The 15,062-nt window shown below is 43.6% G+C and overlaps 1 protein-coding gene across 3 annotated transcripts in view; it reads right to left on the bottom strand.

Moving 5' to 3' along the window:
• The window catches only part of DIS3L2 (DIS3 like 3'-5' exoribonuclease 2), a 184,637-nt gene that overhangs the window by 162,042 nt on the left and 7,533 nt on the right, over positions 1-15,062 (bottom strand). For 2 of the 3 annotated variants that reach the window (XM_039556845.1, XM_039556846.1), the window contains exons 3-4: positions 4,057-4,215; positions 3,624-3,766 (exon numbers count right to left, since the gene is read on the bottom strand). In XM_039556845.1, the coding sequence (XP_039412779.1) occupies positions 3,624-3,766; positions 4,057-4,215 (302 nt within the window). Of the gene's footprint in view, positions 1-3,623; positions 3,767-4,056; positions 4,216-4,784; positions 5,006-15,062 lie in introns of all 3 variants that reach the window. The other variant, XM_019284708.3, reaches the window with a different exon arrangement.

Below are 15,062 nucleotides of genomic sequence, written 5' to 3' on the forward strand. Positions count from 1 at the left end.
GTATTATTTTACAATAGCTTGCAAATAATAGCTGCTATATTTATCAGTGTTCTTCTGTCATTAGGGCCTTTGTTATGAAAGGGAAGAACAAGGTCTGCAGGAAGGTCTCTAAAACACTTTCTGATGATTCAAGTCAGCTTCACAGGTTCTTGCCAATAAAGTTACTAACCTTATTGAACTTTCCCAGTGAGACACAAAAGGGTCACGATTTCTCAAGCTGCTCTGCTAGACCAGGGCAGGCAGTACTCAGACTAAACTTCGAGCATCCCAAACCAAGCCATTTATAACAGCTATTGTAACACATATGCCTAGATTTGTTTGTATGTACAAAACATGAAAAAAAGGACAGGGTTCACAAGTATCTGATTGCTACCAAGGCTTTCTTTGAAAAAACAATCCATGAAAATCAGGGAAACCCCAGCTTTTACATCCACAAAAGAACAGCTTTCCAAGGAGAAACACCCTCTTAATAGCAAAGCAGGCTCTGCACCTCTGTTCGCTCCGCCTGACCCCAGCAGCCCTGCAGGGAGGGTCTGGGAGATGCTGGAGGCGTGGAGCAGACATGAGTTTCTGGCTGATGCTTCAGAGGATGATTAGAGTCCTTTGGGTCAATGTTCTTTAATACACAGCCCAATTTCATCTGTTGTGTATAACCATCATCGTGCGCTCACGGAACGACGCAGGAGTTATTCAATCTTGTTTGCCTTCAGGCCATCCGGTGTGATTCCAACCAACCCAATACGCCTGGTGTTTGCTCCCTGCAGTTTTAAGGGCAGGGAAGTGGGAATTCTATGCACTTATAAGCGCCTGAGCTCAGATCCCTTTTCTTGTGGAAGGACACTTCCGCACACGTCGCACGACAAAATGAATCCAGGAGTCCGCAGGGCACACTTCTCGTGCTGCTTATCAAAACCTGAGTTATGTCAGATACAGGACCAGAAGCCATTAAGACCAATAGTACTGACAGACGTCAGCACCCATAAAGATAACCTTTCACTCTTCCTGATCTGGAGCTGCCTAATCTTTGTGGCACTTGTGTGTCATCTGAGCAATCCCCAGGTCTGCCCGTAGTTTCTGTGGGTTGGGCTTTCAGGAATACTTTGTTGCACAGCTGCCACCGTCCAGCAAAAATCTCAGTGTCATGGTAGGCTCTTTTCTCCCTAACAGAGCTCTCAAATTCTCATCCAAATATAAGCAGATCCAGTGCTTCCAGGATGCTCTAGGGGACACCCCATTTTCAGAGTCATGCTGCTGACTGGGAACACTCCAGTTTCCTCAGGACCATCAGATTCAGACTAATAGGTTTGTCCTCCCCTTCGATAGGCTGCTGTGGAGCCTTTCTGCAGGTTACCATGCCAGAACAATGCCCTCCTTTTGGGGATTAATACAACAGGCATTTGTTCATTCTAGCTCTTGCTGTCTTAGAGAAAACCACTGAATATTTGTCCATTCACTAAAGCTGCTTTCAGGATCTCACCTATCCTGGTTGAGGCTGCAGTGATGAATGGTCTTGATGAAATCATAAGGATGAATGAACTGAAGATGAGAAATACTGAGCTGGGATGTCCATGATGTAACACTCAGCTCTGAATGATTAAATCCAGCTTCTACAGTCTTAGTTGTTTCCCTAAGATGTGGAACTGGATGAAAGGAAAACAGATACAGCCTAAGAAAGCACGTATGACTCTTCCAGTTACGCAGCACATCACCTGGAGTAGACACTACACAGTTACAAGAGTTAGGGATTTGTGGGGTATGCTCAGCCCCCGCCCTGGAGGGACGTCTGCTGAGATAAGGAGAGTGCCTAAACCTCCCAGCAGAACTCCCCTGGAAAGGGAGCTACTCTTAGTTATGGCGAGAAGACAAACCCAGAATCCTCTGGGAGACCCTATGCAGATCCTTTGTAACCCATTGGCCCTTACCCCCTGATACCCACCCCTGTATCCCTATAAAGCCAGCCCCCTGCCCCTGCGAGGGCAGAGAGAGCCCGTCCCTGGCTCCCCTTCGCCGAACTAATAAAGCTACTCGTGTGGAACAGCTACATGAGCCTCTCGTCTCTCTCCCTGGTCTGGCCTGGAGGCTGCCCTGCAGAGCTGAGCTGGAATCACGAGCTGACAACCACTGAAGAGCTGACAGCCTCTGCACGGGCCCTCCTAGCCAGCAGCTGAGGGAAGACACCGGGCCTCGGGAAGGTGATTCCTTTTGGGACCATCTCTCCGGACCGGTCACAGCTTCCTCGGTCAGAGCTACTGACCCCTCACCAGCTGTCATAGGGATTCTTTTGCCAGGGATCATGCAATCACAGGTCCGTGGGGACTCAGCATTTCAGTGGGATTCTCAGGTAGTAGTCACACAGCCTGATGTGCCTCATCTGCAGCTGCACTTGACCTCATAGGCAGCCTACGCACACTGCACTTAACGCTATCAGGCTGTTACCAAAAATGGTGCCAAAAATACTCCCAAAGGTAAGGCAGGAGCTTTAGTTGATGCCATATGCCAGTGCAGCCATGAGGGAAGTCACAGCTTAAGGCTTCCATTTCCTCCCGCACCATTTACTTCCCACTGCAGATGTCTGTGATGCTCTTTAAAAATGCACTGGCCTGAGGTCTAAGTAGCCCAGTGGACCATGCTGATCATCAGCAGGGACATGATTTCTCTCAAAGCTAAGAGTGCATGAGATTGGTCTTCAGGATGGAATCAGGCAGTCTTTTATGTAAAATCCTCATCACGTCTCCAGAGATTATACCATTATATTAATATACAAGAATTATTATGCAATTATAACAAAAAATCAGACAAAATTGAGGTGATGTCATTTGAGACTCCAATGTATTGGTAAAAGTAAATATCACAACCTCACCAGCACTACAACATTAATTAAATGGTAAGGGACCTGTCTGTCTTTGGGTAAACAATCCCTCAGCATGGATGTCATGCCCTCACTGAGTTCCACCTGCCTTTTTTCTCCAGCCAGTCTGATCTCACTGGGATGCCAGGTGTGTCCTGGAGAACATTACACCATGTTGAGGACTACCATGAATGTGGTGCAAGGATGCTCTCTTCTTCTCCATCTCAGACCTGCCAGCCTTCATGTAAATCTTCTCTATCCAGCAAATAGGACAGCAAGACCACCCCCACATTCTTTAGAAAAGAATTGCTGCCTAATGATGGCTGCAGTTTTGCTGCTCCAAAAAGAAGCACAAACATTTTTGAGAGAAATTTCAGCAAGAGGTATCTTGCTAAAGGCATTTGTTTTTACTTACACTGACACAGACAGAGTCTGCCAGCAACTGCTGTTGTTTTGAGAATTATTTGTAAAAGGAAGTGTCTCCCCAGTAATGACCATCATGGCCAGCAGACTGTTCAACCAGCAATCTGCAATTCATCACTAGTGTGGATCAGGAATTTTACAGAACATGCAATCAAACAAAAAACTACTTCAGAGGAATGCAGAAGATTCCATTCCACTTGTAGAACACCCTGAGAAAGGGAAAATATCTTCCTCTGGCATCTACAAGTGATACATCAATTCCCTGTCATCAGCTGCTGCTGATTTCCAACAACTGCCTGTGATTTTCCCAGACTTATCACAAGAGCATGGACACTGTATATATTTCAGGCACCTGAATTAGCTCTCCCCTTTTCAGTCCTGCTGAAACATCTTCCTTTGACATGTAGGCTTCAAATATACTCTTCTTCCTCCCTCGAGTGGGTTTATTTAGATTCCTTCTGTCCCCTGATGTTGGGACACCAGCATAGGATCCTCCTGCAAACAAAAATTTGTAAGTGTTACCTTGCCCACCAAACATGTCTATGTTTCTTAACAGAATCTGTACAGAGGTTTTATATTCGAAGTTGACTTTCTGATAACAGTTTGCCTAGAAATACTGGCACCCGACTTCAGAACACCAAAAAGCCTGGAATAATAGTATTTTACAAATGAACAGTCTTTTACAGCTCATTTTAAAGTCAATAGCATTCATCCCAGCCCATCTTTTAAAGCACAGGCTTCAAGGCAGCTAATTCCTCAAGCTTGTACACACACTGCTTTAATACCTCTGGGAGTTCCCAGTTGTCTAGGATTTATTCTGCTGTCTGAATTGTTCATTGTTTCTGTCTGCGATTCAGAGAGTTGTCTCTTCCTATCGAAGTTCTGGGGAGTTCTTGCAGATTCAGAGTTGTTTCTGGTTCTTGCAAACCCTCTTTTTTCTGCACCTGAAACCAAATACAGGTTTGAAATAACAGGGAAGGGAAGAGGAACCCCAGTGCCAGCTGATGGTCCTGGTGAAGCTCATGGTCCCTAGTTCTTCAGTACAAGTTACAACCATGAGTCATAGCCTTTATCCAAGAGAAACAATGTCTTCATTAGTTCATTTGTAATCTGTTGGCTCTCTGGGCTTCATAATACACCACTAACTTATTTTAGCATAAATAAAAAGCTGGAAATTACGATGCTAAAATTGGATACAACCCTTCCAAAATCCTGGGAAATTCATTAGAGCATATAAAATGTGAAATTGTTAAACTGCTTCCAAAGTCTCCACCCCATTAAGCCCCCAAGTAGTGAGAAAATATAACTTCCCTACAACTTAATTAACCAGTTCGGGAATCAAGAAAGCAAAAAAAAAAAAGAATTCTTAACAACCCACACTGGAATTACTAACTTTGGAGCTACCAGAGGCAGCACGGTACACAAGGACACCAGAAAGAAGTGCCAAGGCTCCAAATGTCCAGCCTGTTCAGAGTAGGCCACAATCATATGAAAATATTCTGCAGAGACTCACCCCTTACTTCCCTGCCATCACCTCAGCCCCTTCCCTACAGCCAGGAGAGCAAGCAGCAGCTTCCAAAGCGTATGCCAACGCTGTTCCACGGATCAGCACATTGGAATGCAACCCAGCGCCGCGCAGCTGCCCTCTTGGCCCTCCACCTGGATACTGAACATGTCATCACAGCTTTGCCTTCCAGCCCCTCCTGGCTACGCTCCCTGGGTCCAAGCTTGTACCTGCAAGTCAGAAAACGTGCAACGCCAACTTATTTGCTACGGTGCTATCCAAGTTACAAGGCAAATTTTTTACCTATGGTATCCTTCTCAAACGAAATCGTAGATTGCTTCACAGCATCGAGAAAAAAATGTTTAAAAAGCTGTACTTAAGCAGAGATCTTTAAAAAATATGGTGCAACAAGAGAAAACTGCTACTTTGCCCAATCACAGAGAAAAAGCAATTTTCAAATATATATAACAACAGGAAAATCAGCAGGAGGGAAGGATCCTCCTAACTCAGGAGGGAAGACACCAAGACAGACAGAGAGAGAACTCAAGGTGCCAGCTCAGACCAGTCCAGGAAGAGATTTCACACCACAGCAGCATCTCCAAATGGGAAGCTGAAACAAAGAGGAGGCTTCTGTTTTCAGTCACAATAACACAACATAGTTGGGCCTCTTTCTACACAATCAAGCTTTTCACACTCTGAGGGCGCTTCCAGGGCGGAGACTGTCTGAGGGGGTTGTAGCTGTAACAGCAGCAAAATTTAGGTTTCAGCCGAGGCAACTGAGGCAACACAACCGGTATGGACCACATAATAACACGGAACTAAAATTAACTCATTTGTAACTGCCTAATGAACTTATTTACAAACGTCCCAAGGGTCAAGTTAAGTTTAAAAACAGGCACCAAAAGTAAGAGTACAGACCAGAGAATTGGCAACGCAATTTGCTCTGGATGTGTTTTCAGAGGCATTTTGGTGAAGGATCTGACTTAAACTGCAACAGGCAGGATTTTAGGCTGCTCACCCAGAGAGGTCATGCAATCTGCTTCGTTGGAGGTTCTTAAAAATAGGTGAGACAGACGTCTGCCAGAGTTGGTCTAAGAAGAGTAGTTTTTTCCTTGAGGTAGTGAAATGGATTACACGAGCTCATAAGGTCCTCTAAAGCCCTCGTTTCTATGACAGCAAGTCACAGAAAATACTACTATGAATTAAAGAACCTGGGATAAAAAGGAGGCTAAATCTTAACATATAATTAAGAAGGAGCTGAAAAAAAAATAAGAGGAGAAAGTCAAATGCAGAGGGGGAAAGCGAAAAAAAAGTCTCATGAATTGGGCTGCGAGCTGAGAGCCAGAATTAGGCACTGCAGAAAAGAGTTGTCCCAGCACTTGGCTCGGCCATTGGTTCAAAAAACTTGGGGGCCCTACAGCCAAAAATAACGTACAGCAACAGCAAAGGGTAGAGAAGCATCTTTGTGTGATAAGAGGTAGACACGCAGAGAGGCATCTGCACATTTTCAGCAGTTAAGCCTTGGGCTTGCTCTGTGGTGGGATTTTTCATTTGCTCAGACTCAAACTCAAAAACAAAACTCAAAGACAAAATTCACTCAAAACAACAAACTCTAACTTCGATGTAGCTGGCCTGCAAGGCAGTTTACACACAGCCACTTCGGGTAGCATTTGACCCCCTTGGCCATGACATTTATGGCTAAACAAAGCCACTCCTGTTACAAAGCCACAGACAACTGTCACAATTAGCATTCAACTGGAACACATCTAATTCTGCATGACTGTAACTTCTTGTATTTCTTCTTTTAAAAGAAAAAGACCTAACTACAGGTCACCATCTGTTTCAACTAGAGTCAGTATTTGTTTCTGCAATGCACCTGTCCCCTAAAACTGGAAGTTAGAAATACCTCTCATGATGGGCTTTCCTGCTGTCCCCGCTGCCCAGCATTAATATTCTGAGGCATAAACAGACATCATTCCACAAAGCAAACTGTAATTTGACCACTTTATAGCACAGGATATATTGAGACTATTCTTTCTGGAAAATCTATCACAAACATGGTTAAACCCTATTCCAGCACCAGGTGTGTCAATCTTACTTTTTCCTTGGTGTTACAGTTAAGTGATTTGTAAGATAGAACAAAATCTCTCAGGGCAGGATGTCAAACAAAGTAATAACACATTCTAGGTATTAAAATAACCAAACACTAAATAAATTAATAAGCAAATGAACACAATAAAAAATTTAAAATTTCAGTGGAAGGAAGACTGAAGTGCAGGGACTGAGAGCTGAGGTTGGCTGATCCATCCCAACAGGAGGCTTGAAGCAACCACAGAGCACCAAACACATCTGCTGTGCAGAACCACTCAGGCCTGAACACAGAGCAATTCTAGTGCACTACACGTAAATATTCACAACATGCAGCAAATGCAACACATTTGGGTGTTTATCTGGCTGCAAAGATGATGTAGAGCTGCTTCCTGTGGATGCAGCCAACACTTGCCTGGGATTTCTAGATGTTGTCGTTTTCAATGGGAAATGACAGAGGACTAACAATTTGAGGAAAGGCAGTTCACGGTTCAGTACTTGAAGTCCTCTGGAGGGAGACTTGGGTTGAAAAAATCCCAACACCTCTATCAGGCATGGAGGCTTCCTACAAGGGCGACAGAGGGACACCTAAATAGGACCAGCAATTCCACCCATGGAGCAGGGAAACCCTTCAAACTAGCCAAAGGGAAGCACTTGTGGGAAGTAGAAACACACAACTCCTACCTCCACAGCAAGAGAGGCGTGAAAGAGAAGTGGGTGCATTTGTGGGCTTTCAGAACAGTTCACAATCAGTAACTCACTTTTATTCTCACCATGGACACCAGGAAAAGGAGGGGAAAGGACACAGGAGCTGTCTGAGCTCTGCTGGAAGGACAGCACTGGAGCTCCATCTAAAATCCAAACCACCTCACTTCATCTCTATCACAACAATGACATCACACAATGGCACATTTTGGTCTTTAAGCCTAAGTACCTATTAATCTTTTCTTATTTGGGGGGAAAAAAAAGCACGCAGGCAGCTGCCCAGAATAATTGATCTGGCTTACAGTAAGAGAGGAGGCTAGATGTTTTAAATCAGCTTATTTTGACATAATTTATACAAAATCACTCTAGAGTTTAGCTTTTGGAAAGTACTGCATTTAATTAAATTTACATCTATTAGTCAGTTGATCAATTAGATGGTGAACTAAATCAAGTAAAATGCTCAACTAAACACGAAGTCAGCAAGGCCAGAAAGTCTTTAATTTTATATTAAAATTTGCATATCGCTTTACATAAGAAAGAATCAAGACCCTCAATTTTATTTACCAAAAATAAAACATTCTAACTGCCCTCTCACACCTGACAATCTCTTTGATTACTACCAGCAGAGAAGGAAAGTATCGCTGAATCTTCATCGGCACATCCATGACAACTCCCATCCAGCAAGAACTAGTTTTACTTGAGAGATCCAAGTGAATTTCAAGAGAAGGAGATCTTGGTATAGTTTTTCCCTTTCCTACCAAAGGGCATCTACATTTTCACCAGACATTTTTACCTCCAAACTTCCAGCTTTGTTACCATCTATATTATTTCTGTAGATACCTGCAATACTTAGGCAGATCCCTGGGGTGGGCAGGACTGTGAAACCATCACAGCTGCGCTGATAACACCTCTGCAGGTTTAGGACTCTGACCCCCCAGACACTATCTCAGCATGTAATGGTTCCTTTTACATTTAAAAAAAAAAGGAATTTATGTTGAAAGCATTGGACAGAACAATATTGTTACAAACTTTTCCAATACAAAATACTTCCATCTGCTATCTACTTTTATCAGTCCATGACTGGACACCAACACCTCCACTAACTCTGCCATTGCTAAGAGGATTTTCCATTGCTTCCCAGCATTAGATCATGGTCTAGATATGGAAAGGAATCTTTGGAAAATCTCTGTTTTCCAGTTAGCGTAAGTGTGAGAAGAAACAGAAGCATATCCCCAGAACTGATAACACGCAATAGAACAATTTCTTATCAGTTAATGAGACACAACACACAGTTCCTAAATATTTGTCCATATTTCTACAATATTCCATTTCATTGCTGACTCATTTCAATGACTTAAACTAATTCCCTTCAAGACTTCCAAGTAATTCTTCAAGACAACCCAGCTGTGCACTTAATAAGACATGATAAGGATACACCCATGAGCTTGAAGACATGGTAGCTACCAAAAGAAGGGTCACTCAACACTACCCTAGCCCCAAAAGCAGAAATTAACCAACCAAAGACAACAAGAACTACCCTGATGCCAGCCTGCGGTTAGTCCCACACTCCCATTTAAGTGTCAGACTAGGTTAAACACAGCAAGAAAGCTAAATAAAGCATATTCCCACTCATCCTTACTAGAGATTTAATGAATTAGTGTCCAACCACGAGGCAGCCCAAGGCATCACCTCACAGATCTGTAAATGCACGTTGGCCCTTGACTCCTGGCAGAGTTGACAAAGCAAATTTTAGAAACCTTCAAATTTGGTCTTTTAGCAAATGAATACTCTCCAAGAGCTGCCAGGAAGTTCTATCTGCAACTTTATGAGGCACTATGGATGCTGATGTGTAACAGGGTGTATTAATAGTCTCAATACTAAAGTTCAGCCAACACAAACTCTGCTTTGTTTTGGAAAGACATCTGGGACATAAAAAATCCACAATCCTACATAGCCCCTGAACAACTCGTCTCAGGTACTTTTGTGAATCTGTCTCCACACAGCTTTGATGGGCTGGGGGGACACAGCTCCTGGCTGGGAGCTCTGGACAGGCACAGACCAACTGTTGGCACTGTTGTACCAGGCAACTGCCCCTTTCATTCTCCAGAGTCAAATAAACTCTCCCAGCAGAAGATGCTTTGCCAGTACAAACTGCATTAACATCAGGGTGGTTTTGCTAGGATCCCTGTGTCTGCCCCTTTCATAAGCTTAAACAGGCAATTTCAAAGCTATTTGATATTTTCTGCAGCTCAAAGAAGCCTCTAGAATAATTCCCTCTCAAATTTTAAAAGCCAAAATGTGTTTCTTAGATTGTTTTGAATTTCTAATGCACCAGTGACATCCAATAGATGCCATATTATAGAAGTGACTAAGTCAAAAATCTCCAAGCACTTAAATGACTACTACAATATCCGGGATCAAATTACCACACACAGGCAAAAACAACAGGCAAAACCAACAAACACCATTGAAGTGATCTCAAATGTGAGTTATGTCAACAAAAACACTGGTCACGGACAGGCCAGAAGTAACAACCTATTTATGTTTTGCAAAATATTTTGCGGATTTAAGAGATTAAATGTCCCACTAATGGTAACAGCCAAATCCTTTTTTGTTCTATTTCATTTTAAAAGGAAAAACACAAAGACAGCTGTTGGTATAGTTGCTCAGGGAAGGAGTTCTGTACTGGGAATTAAAGACACTCCTTGGAATCTATCTCTTGTCCTAGAGCCCCAATAATACACACACAGGACCAAACCCCATCCACCACGCTCCCTGCAAGCACAGCTCTGCTCCAACCTATGTTAGGAACAGTTGTGCTTCCACATTTCTCTCAACATAAAGTAAAAGAGTTCAGAGTTCTTGGACAGCCTTGGAACAGAACCACCTCCATGCATTTTACAGTATCTTGAAGCCAAGAGGTTAAATAAAGTAGATGGCTCAAGATTAAAGTCAAAGCGACAGAGACAAATGAGGATGTCATGGGAAAGAATTCATTAGAGATGTAGGAGTGGAAAGGGAAGACTTGGAGATATGTTATCAGTTCAGTGATGCTTCACTGCAGCAGAGACCTGCAGGAGATAAACCTGGTAGGCAACATTTCAGATGCTCAATCTGGAGTGTAAGAGAAAGTCTGAGAGTGCATTCTCCTTATCACATGCAAATAAAAGAAGATCCTTCTCTCATGAAATGTAAATTCAAAGAATCTTAAACTGGAGGTTCTGCAGTACATTCCTCTGCTCAGTCCAAGCCAGACCACAAAGCTAAGAGTTCCTACAACATTGCTGTGAATTCTCCTCAAAAGTAGCCAAGGAATTGAACAATTTGAAATTATCTTAATCACTGAAAAGTAGGGCAAACTTCAAGGAAAGGGAATATCTTAGTGGAAGTAGAAAAGAACGGTGATATAACAACACTGTAGGGACTTGGGCAGATGGCAGATTGCGTAATTAAGTTTAAAGTTAATTAAACAGTCATTCAAAGAAGAGAAACAATGCAAACCTACATTTACATGCATGGGCTCAGCCAAAATGCAAATTCTATGCAAATGTCCTGAACTGAGTAGATGCTGTCTTGAAATCCAGCTGTCAAAAGTAGCTCCCAGGCCCCCCAGCCTCACTAATTGACCCATTATGATGGGCCACCAGGGTCCAGCCACAGCATAAATCTAAACGTAACTTTCCACCATCAAGACAAATCAAAATAAAATTAGAAGACATCAGGTTAAGTGAAGGCCTGTCCACACAGCTCTAAAATGTTCAGCAGTAATTCAAAGGACTGGAAAAGCCCAGCTTGTTACCAGCAACTCCCTACAACATAACAGAGCTCTGCCTGTGCCAGCCAGCAGGTTGTCTATGGGCACAGCTGTATTTGTGCACCAGCACACTGTGAGCCATCAGTGCAGCCATCCAGGAACAAATCCAGAGAGCTCTCTCACCCTGCCTCTTTGGAGAAGGTGATTCTCCAAACAGTTTTGGCAGAAAGTCTGCCAAAATCTGCACAGAAGAGTTGAACATCCAACAGAAAAACTACAAAAGGAATCCTTACCACACGGGGAAAAAGGTGGCTGCAGACAGGCAGCCTACCCCCAGCCAGTGACTCCAGGTGGGAAAACACAGGCTGTCATGGTTTGTGAGGGAGTTCTTAGGGCCATGAGCTGCCTTTGGAGGTGACTGTGCCACTGCAGCTGATCATAAAAGATTCAGACATTCAACATTCTTAGATTGAAACACGGAGGAAGAAACACTCCTACTTAGGAATGGAGGTAGCCAAAGAGTGGCATGTCCATGGATATTAAGGAAAGTTGGGAGTAGAGACAGATGCTCATTTCCAGACTCACGAAAATGAGGTGGGAAGCACGCATATGGTGGAAGGCAGATGTTGCCACTGTTCTTTTGCTTTAAGCTGTACATACTTACTAAAAACTCTTGTGCTGCATGTCCCCAGATTCCAATATGGAACTAGGGAAAATGTTCTTGCTGACTTTGGCTTTTGGAAAGGGCCTAGGCTTTGAAAAACTGAAATGAAGAAAAACGCACAATGGATTCTTTCTGCTGCGGAAAACAATGCTGTGGAAACTGCTCCTGACCGCCAAGATCATGTGCTCACGACACCATGCTTCCACTTCCAAAACACTTCCAAGCATCCTCATGCTTGCAGGGTTTTGACTTCAGTAACTCAGACAGTAATTGCAGTTTTATTCAATTCCTCAGCAGGGTTTGTGTTGTAGGAATACTACAGGAGTGCGAGAGCCAAAGATACCATTCCAGGCTCTGAACGAAGGGCTGGTGACGAAACTCATTTAGTAGCAATAGACTAAAAGTTTATCAAAATAGTTACTGTGCTCCAGCTGCGTGCAGCAGCAGTGGTGTTGTCAGGGAGGGGGTACATCTCTTTTGGTTTTCAGGACTCTCTGTGAACCTGCTCCACCCTGCTTGTGACCTCCTCACTACCTACTCCGCCTGATGACTGCACTCCTCCAGGCTTCCACTCCTGCCTCGGGATGTGGGTCAGGGCTGCTTCCACTCCCCCTCATCCTTCCATCTTCCCTAAACATCTTCCACAATACCTTTTGCTCTTTGTTTTATCTAGCAACTACACTGTGAAAAGGCTTCTTCAAGACTTCAAGAAAAACACTTTAAAAACACAATATTGTGGACGTTCTGTCTTTGATTTTTCTGGGCTTCAGTAGTTTGAGAGAAGCAAGTTGCTGAAAGATCAGAAGAAGCCAAGAGGCTTTGAAAAGCAAAATACCTGACAGGAGGTGCTAACACACTAAAAGACATTAACAGCTGAAGAATCAAAGAACTGCCTTCTCCTACATATCCTGAGGTATCCCAAGGTGCTGCTGAGTCCATTCTTCTGCTGATGAACCATTCCCCATACTGTCCATTCAGTGCAGTAGGTACATAAATCACAATCCCTAGTAGTGTGGGGGAAAATGCCTAAAAACATACATACTGAATAAAAACACATTTTGGCTGCTGGCTTTTATCTGCAGAGAGCCTAGAATATTCTCCAAGGCAGGACATGCTCCATACATCTGTGGGCTGCAGCTGCTAGTGTTAATGTTTTCCTTCAGCACCCTGGAAATCTTTATTTTTGTCACAGAAGACATTATTTTATGCAATAGATCACAACATTTTGTTTTCCACCCTGCCCCAGCCAAGTCTCAACTCTCAACTCTCCATAGCTTGGCTTTCCCCACAAGAGGGAGTTCGGGACATGCACCCCACAGCATTTCATGGAGCTGGTTAGCAGGGGGTTGGGGTGGGAGGGCAAAAGATGGGCAGCAGCGCTTGGGATAGGAGGGGCGGGAGCAGAGTTGTAGAGGAAGGCAGCAGAGAAAGTGCCCAGCAGCCACAAGCTAGAGAGAAACCACAAGAGCCACAGAATTCAGCTGCAAAGTACCTGTCCTACCTACCTGGATGTCCATGGTGGAGACACTTGGTCATTACCTGAACAACAGGCCAGACCTGACCAGGGTGTGGGGGCTGACTGACCTCACGGACAGCAGAAGACAGAGGGCTTTTACAAATTAATTCCTGTTTGAATGACAGCATTTTTCAGGGATGGAAATTGTTACCAGGGCTTATAAACATGCTGGTGACAGCCCAGACAGCACAAGCCTTGGTAAAACTGTTCCAATGGTCATTCACCCTCACTGCTAATGTGCTGTATTTCAAGCCTGGATTTGTTTAGCCTCAAATGCATTGTATCATAATCTGCTCAACTGAGTAGCCTATTATTGAACATCTGTTCCCCATGTAGGCAATTTACTGAAAACTCCCCTCCCCCAAGCATCTCTGTGAGAAGCAAAGCAGGGTTCCTCAAATCACTCACTCACGATCCCAGCGTTTTAATCTTCCCTGTGGCCGTCCTCTGAGTATTCATCAATTCATCACCATCCGCCTCAAACTGAGGGCATCACCACAGGATGCAACACTCCAGAAGCTGCTGCTGCCACTGTGCCAAAGACACACAGAGTCTGTCTTCCAGTTCCCATGCTCATACATTACCCTTTTGGCCGCATTTCACAGGAGGGGGATGTTCAGCTGATTAATCCATCAAGAGCTCCGAACTTTTTTCCAAGCTGTTGCTTCCCACACTGGGTTCCTCATCATGGCTCTATGCTGGCAATCCAATAAATGGATTTTGTTTTGCCTGCTCACAGTCCACCAAGTGATCCAGATGGCTGCCAGTAACTACCCCCATTATTCAATACTCTCCAAGTCATCAAAAAAACCCTTTCCAATCCTACTTATATATTTTCTCCCTGATGACTGACAGAAGTATTAAAACAGCACAGGGTCAGGACATGACACTGCAAGAACCAGACACACCTGTTGGTAAAAATTCTAAATTTATTGCTGCATTTAATTAGTTTGACTAAACAGGTTTTAAACCATTGCACATGCGCTGTGATAATTAAGTTCACACACTAACATCCATACTCACACGTTTGGCATCAAACCCCTGATCTCACATAAACTGACAGTGAAGGAGCTCAACAGGACCTTTGTTAAATAAACTGATGACAAGTCACATGAAAGAAAAGATTTAAAATTAATTAAAAATCAATTCAGTTCTTCTATCAGCCTATTATTTTCCTAGGACCAACACCACACTGACAGGCATAGTTACCTGCACTACATAATGGGGCTTAGTGAGTAGAAAAAAAAAGTTTAAAAAAATAGCAGGTTAACAGCAACAGGTATTTCCACCAAGAAACATTTTCACCTGAGCACTAGTAGATGAAGGAAGCTCCTTCATTCAGAGGTGAGAGCTCTGCTACCACGTGCAAGGGCTCCTGCTGCAGCACGGTGTGCTCAGGGCTCTGGTGAAGGGCACGGAAGACAGTTATTAGATCACATATAAAAAACACAGCCCCTGCAAGGGCAAGATCTCATCTTCCCAAGAGAGGATACATCAGATATTAAATCACATACTATAGCTCATGTTTGCCAAAAACATTAGTTGCACAAGATTCAGGAA

The sequence above is a fragment of the Corvus cornix genome, chromosome 9 (genome assembly GCF_000738735.6).
Source record: "Corvus cornix cornix isolate S_Up_H32 chromosome 9, ASM73873v5, whole genome shotgun sequence".
NCBI lineage: Eukaryota > Metazoa > Chordata > Aves > Passeriformes > Corvidae > Corvus > Corvus cornix.